Source organism: Staurois parvus, unplaced genomic scaffold (assembly GCF_062004578.1).
Source record: "Staurois parvus isolate SC_StPar_1 unplaced genomic scaffold, SC_StPar_1.0 ptg000286l, whole genome shotgun sequence".
NCBI classification, from domain to species: Eukaryota; Metazoa; Chordata; class Amphibia; order Anura; family Ranidae; genus Staurois; species Staurois parvus.
Genome location: NW_028318082.1, coordinates 503867 through 516496, shown reverse-complemented (window position 1 = coordinate 516496; position 12630 = coordinate 503867). Strand labels below are relative to the sequence as shown.

At 41.9% G+C, this 12630-nt stretch overlaps 1 protein-coding gene across 1 annotated transcript in view; it reads right to left on the bottom strand.

Annotated features, from left to right (window-relative positions):
• The window catches only part of HMGXB3 (HMG-box containing 3), a 95096-nt gene that overhangs the window by 64379 nt on the left and 18087 nt on the right, over positions 1-12630 (bottom strand). Inside the window, exons 4-5 of the mRNA XM_089682128.1 lie at positions 3826-4293; positions 3558-3656 (exon numbers count right to left, since the gene is read on the bottom strand). Of these exons, the coding sequence (XP_089538254.1) occupies positions 3558-3656; positions 3826-4293 (567 nt within the window). The remainder of the gene's footprint in view (positions 1-3557; positions 3657-3825; positions 4294-12630) is intronic.

The window sequence follows — 12630 nt, the reverse complement described above, 5'->3', positions numbered from 1 at the left end:
CTACTTCTAAACTTCTGAGACGAACCACTTTTTTTTTACCTAAAACAAACAATGGGCACATGCTTCTACTCACTCTTATGGTAATTGCCTTGACCTTGTATTCTCCTACCTATGCACTCCTTGAAACCTCACCAACTTTTCCTCTCTGATCACTCCCTTATTAGCTTCACTCTCTCCTTGGCTTCCTCCTCATCTTCCAAATACCGAACAGTTACCCATAACGACATTCACTATCCTTACCCTTCTCTTCTTTTTTCTGCAACAGATTGTCTCTATGACATAACCTCAGCCCTGTCCTGCCCCAACCTGGCTACTTCGGTCTACAACAGTTCACCGTCATCCACCCTGGACACATTGTCCTCCCTTACTACACACAAAAATAGGCCTTGACCACTACAGCTCTGGCAAACAGACAATACCAGATGCCTCAAAATACATAGCCATGCTCTTGAGCGTTTATGGCGTAAGACTAAGACCCAGCAAGACTTCGACCTATATAAATCTGCCCTTCAGTAATACTATTCCTGTCTCCACACTGCCAAACAGACCTATTTTATCACTCTCATTAACACCCTCTCACGCAGTCTCCGTCAACGCTTTTCTACCTTTAACTCTCTACTTTGTCCTTCATTACCTCCACCAACTAACTCATTCACTGCCCAGGAGATTGCCAATCACTTAAAAAACAAGACTGATACAATTTGTGACGAGATCTCCACTGTAGATATCTCCCTCACCCTACACTCCTTGTCCACCTGCATAATCAATACTTCCCTTGTTTAACCCAGCTACTATAGAGGAAGTTTGTAAACTTTTTTTCTAAAGCCCACCTAACCACCTGTTCCCTGGACCCTGTTCCTTCGCAAATACTACGGTCACCCTCTGACTCTATCGTTCACTCTAACTCATATCTTCAATCTCTCCCTTTCTACTGGCATCTTCCCCAACCCTCTAAAACATGCGCTAGTCACCCCCATACCTAAAAAGGCCTCACTGGACCTCACTAATCTTGGCAACCTAAGACGCATCTCCTTACTCACTTTTGCCTCCAAACTCCTTGAATGTCTAGTGTACAACTGGCTGAGCTGCCACCTCATTGAGAATAGCCTTCTCGATCCCTTTCAGTCTGGATTTTACCTAAAACACTCCACAAAAACTGCTCTCCTAAAACTCACAAACGACTTACTAACAGTTAAAAATAATGGTCACTATTCCATACTATTACTCTTGGACCTCTCTGCTGCCTTTGACACAGCTGACCACCCCTCCCCTCCTCCTCAAAAACTCTATTTACTTGGCCTTTGTGACTATACTCTGTTGCTTCGAATCTTGTCTATCTCACCGCACCTTCTGTGTCACTCACAAGTCTACTTCCTCCTCTCCTACTCCTCTTACCTTTGGGGTCCCCCAAATTCCTGTCCTTGGACCTCTCCTATTCTCGATCTACACTTCTATCTCTCTACTCCTCAGCTCACCCCATCAGTTTCCTCACGTATCACTGACAGACATATCAGACTGGATGTCACTCAACTTCCTAAAACTCAATATATCTGAAACTGAGCTCATATTTCCTCCCCCACATGCCTCTTCCCCTGATTTCTCTGTCAAGATCAATAGCACAACTATCAACCCCTCCCCGCATGCCAGGGTGCTAGGGGTAACCCTGGATTCTGATACAGAATATGCCCCTTTTTAACCATTGATACCACAAAGCTTCCTCTTCATTCCCCGGTTATCTCTCGCCTCGACTACTGCAACTCCGTCCTCATTGGCTTACTTTTTTTAGGCTATCCCCCCTTCAGTCCATCATGAATTCTGCTGCCAGACTCATCCACCTTTAAGTGCAGCAGACCATTTTATTAAGGTTGAAAGGTAGAAACTCTCACATGGTTGAGGTAAATATAAGCATTAAAAAAATCGTAGTAGGTTGTAACATCGGTCAGGTGGGTGTACAGGGTGAAGAGCTGTCATCAGAAGGGAAGATGGTGTAGTCAGCATGCCGCTGGAGACAACATCGTTCTTCCACCTCCCCCTGCTTGAGAAAGGAGCGCAATTCCGCCTTTGCAGGCCAGCGCATGCTCCGAACGCGTCGCAGTGCATTCTGGGTGTCTGACGTCATCACAGCCACGCCGCCGCTGCGTTCCAGCGTGTGTTCCACCAGGATCTGAAGGGAGGACCTGCACGCCGGCCGGCTCCTCAGCTGTTCCCCTCCAGCCACCACGCTGCTCCAGCGGCACGCTGACTACACCATCTTCCCTTCTGATAACAGCTCTTCACCCTATACACCCACCTGACCGATGTTACAACCTACTACGGTTTTTCAATGCTTATATTTACCTCAACCATGTGAGTGTTTCTACCTTTCAACCTTAATAAAATGGTCTGCTGCACTTAGAGGTGCTTCTTGCGCTTCTTCTCCTTCTCTCATCTACAGAGTTTGCTACAGCACTTTCGGAATCATTGCCCTTAGTGCCATACGGGCCAATCCAAGTTCATCCACAACATCACCAGCACCCCACACCAGGATAGCCCAGGACTTTGTTCAGTTTTTGCGCTGATCATCCCCTTCATCTCTTCAGACTCATCCACCTTACCAACTGTTGAGTGTCTGCTACCCCTCTCTGCTAATCCCTCCACTGGCTTTCACTCACCCAACAAATAAAATTTAAAATACTAACAACTTACAAAGCCATCCACAACTCTGCCCCCAGCTACATCACCACCCTGGTCTCAAAATATCGACCAAACTGCTCTCTTCGATCCTCCCAAGACCTTCTGCACTCTAGTTTCCGTGTCACCTCCTCCCATGCTCGCCTCAGGACTCCTCCCGAGCTTCTCTCATCCTATGGAACTCCCAACCCCAATCTGACCAACTATCTTCTAATCTATCCACCTTTAGATTATCCCTGAAAACTCTTCTCTTTAAAGAAGCCCATCATGTTTCTTACTAGTAAACTGCTTTTTGCTTCCTCCATCAGCTCATCCCCCACAGCTATTATCTTTTGCCTCACTCAACTCTTCCTCTTAGGATTGTAAGCTCTAATGAGCAGAGCCCTGTTTTCTTTTGTACCAAATCGTATTGTAACTGTAATGTCTACCTTCATTTTGTAAAGAGCTATATAATAATAATAAACAATAATATATTTGTTTATCATGATTTGGGAATTCATTTGTTCCTATACACTGAGAACATGGTTTCACTTTTTTATATATGGGAAGTGATTTTGAGTTTTTGGTATATTATCTATGATTGAGTTGTTTTAAAGTCTGGATGGACCTGCACTATTTAGTTTACTGACTCAACATAGGTAACTGCCACATCTGCAATATTTATCGGTACTGAATTGACAGTTTATATATTGCATATTATTGTATTTGATATTTGGCAGAAAAACAAATATCTCATGCAACAAGCATCAGTGAATTGACTCCTTTGTGCCTTAAACATGGGCTAAGGGCAAAATACAATATACAAATAACAAACAAATGTGAAGGTGTCGTAACAGTTTGAAATCATCTCAGTGTATTAACCGAGTACGGGAAATGCTAGTACTCACCAGTTTAATAGAGCGAGAGGTTTCGGTAATAGAGCGATTGGTCATGGGTAACATGATAAACTGGGAGGGGGCAGATGGAGTAGAGTTCTCCTCTGTGTCCTGCGGGAGAAATTATTGTGAAACAGAAAATTATACAAGAATGACAGTCTGATTAGTCACCAGGAGTAACTACTTCATATTTGTTCTTCAATTTTCGCTTTCAAAATTTTTTTGTTATAACTAGTCTTCATATTTACTGTTGGTAAAAACATCAATTTGGTCCTCTTACCTGGATGGCCATAACTGTGACAACAGACATTCCTCTAGGTACATCTGATCTTGAAATAGCAAGGCCGCCGTCTTCTTCAATGACCATGCTAGTGGCTGGATAAGTGCTTGTTTCTCCAATCTCCAAAGTAGCATCGTCCAGGATGATTTCCCCTGCTATTTTATCAGTTCCAGCACAGTGGGAGTAGACTCCACCAGGCAAGACTTCACGCACTGCATTTGCGCCTTCATCTGTGAGTCCCTCTAGATCGATTAGCTGTTCAGAAAGGCCTGACTCCAAAGTATAGACATTCTGCCCTCCATTGTGAGACAAAGCAGCTGAAGGAGCCAAGATTGCACTTTCCTTTGGATGGGTCAGACTTCCATCTTCTTCAGGAGGTTTAGGCACCAGGATGTACTCTGACCGGGGAAGGATCTTTCTAAACCCGGGAACATCAGAAATCATGGTGGAGGGGCTGGATTTCATGTTCTGCCCAAATTAAAACAGACATTATTGCATGTTAAATAAAGACTGTAACTGAGCCATGTAGCTGGCAAAAGATGTGTAACATTTCAGTTTCTATTATGACAGGCAAATGTTAATGAAACAAAAGTTTAGAATCTAGTGTTTGTTACAAGCTAGTTATTTTAATACATATTGAAGCTGGGAGAGGCAATTACAGCTCTATGCTCCAACCCTTCTACCCGAATTCCCTGCCTAAATGAATACGGAGTCCATTTACCATCCATCTACACAAGCTAGTTGTTGGAACATCATAAGACATTTTTAAAAGGCAGATGGGAACAAAAAATTAACATCTGGAAACGAGAACAGTATCATAAATCCTTATTATTATCCTCATCACAGGTTGAAGTAGATTCTAGCCATTTATCCCATATTTTGTGATATTTAGCAGGACATCCTCTATGTGTGTAGATAACTTTCTTATACGGTAGTGTACTATTTACTGTAGCCAACCAGTTTTGTACGGTCGGCGGTAGTGCACGGAGCCAAGTTCTGGCAATTAACATTCTGGCCATGAAAAGAGTTTCTAGCAGGAAAAGACTATGAAATTTGTCGCTCTCCAAGTCAGGAAATAAGCCCAGTAGACACTTCTTAGGGCAACCCACCTTTATCATGGAAGAACCTGATCACCTGAACTCAGTGCCCCTGAATAACAGAAAAGAACCAAAAGAGATGGTAAAAGGTGCCATTGGCAGCCCCACATCTGGGACAAAGTGGACTATATTGTGGTCGATATCTAGATAAGTGAATAGGCATCAGGTAGGTTCTGTGAAGTATGTACCAGTGACTAAGGTGGTCTGACAATTTCAGAGAGACTACCTTACTTAAATCTAGCACCTCTTCCTAGACTTCATCCTCAAACTCCCCCACATTTGCCTCGCACCGGGATTTGAGTTGATAGGCCAAATTTGTGGCAGTTGGCAGTTATAAAACATGGACAAAAGCATTTTAGACTCCGAACCTAACATCACATCCAGGGGATGCAGAGAGTTCAAATTCGGGGTGGAGTATGACATTTTTACCCAACCCATGGACAACTAGGTGAAACAAACAATCTAGTCACTCAGAAACCAAAACATAAATACAACAATATCAGATATATGAAAACACAGGAAAAATCACATGTATAAATATTTAGCACAGAATATACAGTAGTCCTGTATCTGTCTTATGCCAAAGTGTAACAAATAAGAGTTAACCAATTTAAAATATATCTAAACCCTAAACAAAAGTTTAACATATTGTAGCTTTTCATTCCTTCAGTAGGGTGGCTGCATTAGTTTACTTTTTTTCCCAGGCTTTCTTTCCCTTTTTTTTTTTGACGTGATGATTTTACAAAGATATACTGTAAATATTAGTTAAATTTAAAACTGTATTTAATGTATTAAAATAGTATTTTTGGAGGGGGCGTGGCTTAGCAGCAGCGCGAGATGACTGCATGATTCTGCAGCTTTGCTCTTCCAGGTGACATGCAACGGCAGACCAATGATCCATCCCATTTTACGCGGTTCCCGCAACACAGCTTACATCTTTGGGCACTCTGTTGGCCATGTCCAGCAAAAAGAGCAAGCCTACAGATCCTCACAAGCTCGGTGTTCTTCCTGCAACCAGCCATGGCTCCCCAAGACAGCGCTTCTCCAAGAAGAGCATGCAGATTTCTTCCTCTCCAAAGCACACTGAGGCCGATTACCCCTCTGACATAGAGGAATCATCTGCTGAGACCCCAGCCACTTTCCATCAACAATAGGATAAGATTAAGACAGCAGCTCCCTCTCCTGCACCTTCTCCCTCTAAAGCATCTGTAAGTAAAAAGCAACAAGGGGCTAATACTGACATCTTAACTGAGAAGAGCTAAATCCCTGACTGCCATACCCACTTCTGACAGCCCTGCATCAGAGCATGCATTAAAAATATGCTATTATCTTATCTCTACAAAAAGGCCTCCAGAGAGACTTGTGTACATCTATTTCATGCGTTCAGCCCAGATTAGAACAAACAGAGGAACACACTGATTACTTAGATAGGCAAATGGGGAATACACTACAAAATGGTTGATGCCCATAATGCACTGCATAACTGGAGGATCGCTTCAGACAGCGCAACATTAAAACTGGGGGGATCCCATAATCCATCATGCTTAGTGAATTAACACAATATCTTCAACAGCTATTCCTTAAGTGGTTCTAACAGGGATAAAGTTTTTTAGCTTAATGCACGAAAATGTAAACCTTTACAAATACTTTAAGACCCATCCAAACTAATCTCTGGCTGGCTTTGTCATTGATCATGCCCATAGAACTATAAGGCCCAGCTACCTACTTGCCTCAGTACCTAGAGATGTGTTGGCTTGAATTCACTTTTTTCACATTAAAGAGCAATTGCTCACAGCTGCTAAATCCGCTTTCTTTCTTTACCTGAACCCTATGTGCATGTTTCATTATATGTAGATTTCTTGGCTGCCTTTATGCTGTGTTCTTGAATTTTTTAAAAAATGTTTTGCTTTGCTCTGTATCACCTGCATACAGAGCTGTTACAGATACTGAATTTATTTTGGTCTCTTTTGACACTAAGCCATATTACCTTTTTCACTTAATATCAAACTAAACGGCTTACCAGATTCTTCAAGAGATCATTTGCTATGGAAGAAGGCACACAAACATAACAATATTTTATGTGTACAAGAAAAACACTTTGCCAGAGATAGACTGCCCAAATGCCAACAAAGATTCTTCTCCAATTATTTCCATGGTGTGAAAAAAAGGGGAGTGATGATTGCAGTCAGAAACTCCTTTCCTTTAAACTGAAGCATGTAGAAACTGATATACAAAGCACTGATGGTATACCATCAGCCTCTTACAATCCCCCCCCCCAGTTATAACATCTATTTAAGGCCCAAAACACCTATTTATTTGGGACAATTTTAATGATGTAGCAGACTCGGTTTTAGATTCCTCTAACACAGGGGTGGGCAACTGTGGCCCTCCAACTGTTGGTGAACTACAAGTCCCATCATGCCTCTGCTTTTGGGAGTTATGCTTGTAACTCAGTTTTGCAATGCCTCATGGGACTTGTAGTTCTACAACAGCTGGAGGGCCACAGTTGCCCACCCCTGCTCTAACAGGCTTAGAAGAAGATCTACAGCGCCCTCCTCTTTTTTTTTTTAGTGCCGATGGCCTTTATGACCCCTGGTGCTGCGTTCATGACAATTACATGGACTACATCTACTGACATACCAAACACTTGTATTCATATAAATACACACTACAGAATGTTTCTTCTGCCCAGATTAGGCTTATCATTTGGTCGGACAATGCATGTCATCATTACATTTTTACCACTCCTTCCCTCAATAGATGCATTCTATGGAGACTTAATAAATCATTGCTTACCCACCATTAGGAACAGATCAAATTCAAGATTGACGCCTTTTTCTGTATCAACACAGGCTTAACCCTATCTCTATCTTATGGAATGCTCAGAAATCATTCTTTAGAGGTATGCTTATTAAAATAGGTACCCAGGAGAATAAAAGGCCCCGAGGTACTAATTCCTGTATTAGAACAACGCAACAAACCCACTCTTCATGTTGCACCAGAATTATGTAACCTTGTAAACCATTTGACTGTTCATCTTCACAAACATTTTGGTTACTATATTAAAAAAGGCTCCGTATCACTTGGTACTCCCAGGGTAATAAACCCGGAGATGTCCTACTAAACAATACAAGCTCAGACTAGCACAGTCCATAATACCGCATCTCCTCGACCCCCAAGGCAAAAAATGAATATCGGTCCACACATATGTGGACCGGGTGGGGTTTGTGGTTGGTAGACAGGCCTCTGATTGTACAAGAAGATTACTAGACCTTATCCAATGGGCTGAGCATCATAAAACACCTTCTCTGCTCTTATCTTTGGACACGGAGAAGGAACTTGATAAAGTGCATTGGACATATGCTTAAGGGAGGACCTTCTTAAATTGGCCTTTGAGGAAAAATCCTGTCTGCTATATTAGCACAAGGGTTTGGACTTCTGGCCTCCTATCTGAACCTTTTAACAACTCTAATGGGACTTGACAGGGCTGTCCCCATCCCTATATTATCTTTGCTCTTGTTATGGAGCCGCTGGCGGAATCCCTACGCTTCAACACACAAATTTCAGGTATCATAGTAGGACAGAGAGCATAAAATTGGACTCTATGCAGATGAAGTTTTAATTGCAATTTCCAATCCCCTTCATTCTCTTCAGAAGTTACAATCCTTACTAGAGTCCTTTAGTGCAGCCTCGTTCTAGAATACCATTTTTTCAAAGTCCTGTATGCTAGATATTTGTCTAGATCCTATGAAGAAAGGACAAAAAACTGATTTCTCCCGAACCCATGCATAATCATTAAAATACGCAGGAATTCGGCTAGTTTCCCAGCCAGTTAATCTTTTTTGCCTGAACCTCAGTGAGCTATTAGAAAAACTTCCATTTGTTAAGATCTCATATCCACAAATATGTCATGGGCTGGGTGCACTATGCTCTTCAAAATGTCTTTATTGCCTCATATCTTGTACATGTTTTGCACCCTCCATATTCCAATCCTATCCGTGTATCTTCATAAAATATAATCCCTCCTGAACTCCTTCATCTGAGAAAAGAAACACCCACGTATCCGCAGCTCGTTACTCTGTACATCCATGTCAAAAGGTAGAATGTGTGCTTTCAACATCTTTGCATATTATAAAGTGGTCATATTGGAACAATCACGGTGGTCATGGTGCCCCCGTCTCTGCACCCTCCTGGATTCAAATTGAGCTCACTACACTCCCATCAGGCTCCAAGGCTCTTTTTAAGCACTTTTCTATTAACTCCTGGAACACAATTATCATTTCTGGGTCCCATCACAGGAACCCTAACAGTTTGGTTCTCCCTTTGACAGCTAAGCAATGGCAAACCTAAAATGACTCGTAAATCATTTTCCACTCAAGTCTTTAGAGATCACACATGTTGGAGATCCATACACAGAATCAGAATTTAGCTCATTTCAGGACCTATGCTCTAAATTTGGCATCAGTTTCAGCAACATCTAAAAATACCTCTGGTTGAGGCACGCTCCTCACAAACTATCATGGACTGATCACACTTTGTTATGGGTCTTGGTAAAAATTCTTGATCCTCCCCTACCACTCTGTAAGGGAATCTCACATACTGTATCTATAACCTATTGCTTATATACTGTACACCTACCTATATACATATTGCTTAATTCAAGCACTTAAACCAAGACCCCTTCGATGGTTCTCTGGGAAGGACTTTTGCATCTTTCACTCTCCTACAAGCAATGTTGTGCTGTGTTAAACAATCTGTTGTAAGTCTTCAAGTGCATCTCCCTTTGGGAGACAACTCAAAGCCATACCACCATTGGTACTATACACCTGCTCTACTTTAAATCCACCTTTCTTCATTATTGAATTATCTTACTCTGGCATTTCTGGTACTATTTACATTTTTATTAATTGTAATGACTCTTGGACACCTGCCTGAAGACGCTCAGTATTTTTGCGTGTAAACTTGCAAATGCCATGTTTCCTGCTTGTGTGTGCATACTTACAAATACTTGCAAGTGATATACAGCCCCTCGAAGGAATCCTCTGCTAGGAATGTGCATTACTCATACATCAGTATACTGTGCAAGAGGCCTAAGGCTACTTACGCCTTTCATTTTTGCTAACATGAAGAGGGTAGCTTTCCATCTTTGTATCCTTTATGGAGCTGTTACATTACGGATAATTTTTATTAGCAATTAATGGTTCGCTATTTTACAACAATCCTAAAACCTATATGTACTTTGATGTACCATATATATCAGTATCCTGTGCTTTTTCTACATGTTTTGCCTTTTCTTTGATAGACCTTGGTAATATGGTAATATATCTATGTTTCTACTTGTTGGCCTCTGTATCCTTCATTTGAAAATTTAAAGAACTAAAAGTATATAAAAAAAATTAAATTTTTTCATGCTTAGTGTAAAATCTTTCATTGGAATCCATTGAAAGACACAGGGACTCTTTAAATAGGAACCTCACTCCATTGTGTTATTTTTTATTTTATTTCTTCTCTTACTTAGTTTCCTGGGTTATCCTCAAAACATATCACTGGGATACTCATGCGGGATCCCAGTAGTCAGTGGGCAGCTGGGGACAACCGTCTAGCCTAGGAGAGAAAGGCAGAAGCTTGGGCTGCTCCACAAAAAAGGTATACCCCTCCTAAAATAAAATAAAAAAAAAAAAGTCCAGAGACCAGACCAACTTATCCCAGGATGACAGGATGTTGCAATGAAGATAAAACTGGGCAAAGGGAACTGCCTTGATGGCTTGAAGAAGGCTATCCTCAGGCCTAGGATTCATGCAAAAGTGCACAGTCAGATGGTTTCTGGACTGGAGAGTTCAAGCTTGGGAGCTGAGGGTCTAAAGTTTCTCCTGTGGGGAGACACTCTGGCCTGAGTCTCCCCAAAAGAACTAGACCCATATAATCCAACTGATGAGTCAGTTCAAATCACTATTTTTGAAGGCCAAGGATCCACCAAAGAAACTGTATTCTCTGGACAATCAGAGAGATGTTGTTCAAACAGAGCCCTCGCAAGCTGTTCCCTTAACAGATGGTAGTTAAGTATTCCCCAATGGGCATACCACAAGAGTGCAACAGGGCCAATACTGGGACAAGAACCTTAGTGAATACCCAAAGTACAGATGAAAGGTCTAAAGGGCAGGGCAACGAACTGGTAAGGCAGGGAACCTACAACAAAAAACATAGGAATCACTGATGCACTGGAAATATAGGGACATTAAATCATTCAGAGCCATCAGATCCAAAATTGGGTAATGTCCAGTTTAGGTTTTGCAAACAGTGAACAGGTTTGAATAAACCCCATGAAAAATGTTCTTCTACTGGAACTGGGGCAATGACACCTTGATCCAGAAGTTCCATGAGGGTGTGATGGAAATCTGCTAGCCTGTAGGGCGATATAAGAAGGTTGGAGGTAGGAGGTGCAAGAAGTGAAACTCCAGTTTGTAGCTCTAGGATACAACTTCCTGTACCCATAGTTTCTTAGATGCAAATTGCATCCCTTCTCTCTACCCTCCCCAGAAGAAGGCTTGTCTAAGAATTTAACAGACTTTGCAGATGGATGGGGAGCCAGGTATGGAGGGACTTGAGAAAGTGGTCAAGGTAGTAGAGAAATGAAAGGGATGTTTCTTTACATTCAGAGATAGCGAAGACATCGCTGCACGTTCCTTGGGCTTCTTCCAATGAGGATAATGGGTGCTTCTGCCACCAGTACCATCCTTGATGTTATCTAGAGCAGGTTTGAACACGCTGTCCCTCGAAGGCCATGCAAATCAAGAGCTTCTTACAAAAGGGTTCCACAATTTAGCACATTAGCCAACATGCCAGTTTTTGGCTAGTCAAATATGGTTTGATAAAGTAAAATTTCAGCCAAAATTGGTTGAAGGGCAGTATCTACCAGCGAAAACATCTAGGAAGGGCTTCAATTGGCTTATCAGTTGGCTCTTTAAAAACAGAAGGGTCTCTACCAGAATGGTAAGAATCTTGTTAAGATGGGAAATCTCTGCATATTATAAAGCGGTCATGTTGGAACAATCATGACCACAACCACAGCAATAAAAGACTACTTGCTTCACATTTCCATAGATAAATAGTTGGAAAAAAGGATGCGAAGGGAATATCTTTTCAGCCTTTAGCAGTTTTTATTAGCCCACGACTAGGAGCACTGGTCAAAGCAACAGGCTGATATTTGTAGTTTCAGAGAGATGCACACTGCATCAATAAGAGCCAAAAAGGTTGCCAAGAATTTGTGAGTAATAGCACTAAAATGTGACTCTTTATAGACAAGCTTATCAGTCTAGCACTTCAGTAACTCAGAATCCGACATGACTAAAATGTCACTAGGGCACTGAATAAATCGCACAGAATATGATGGAGAGGGTATAGGAGCTTGCTTTTGACCTCTGCAGTCTGAGGAAGCAAATAACTTGGTGGTCTGGATCAAAGTTTTGCAGGACTGTGACAAGCCTTAGTCAAATAGCAGAGTATCCAGCCACACCTGACGGGAGCCAATGTTTGTCAAAGATGGGATGCACTCTACAAGCAGAAGGAAATATGACTGCAGACTGCATATGTTGGTACCGTGAGTAGGTACACTGCAAGCAACCCTGAAGCTTTTAGTAGAGAGTGAGCGAAGTGCAATCGATACAGTGGGGCTGTCCCTTCTGTTTCCAGAACCATACATGTTGTGACT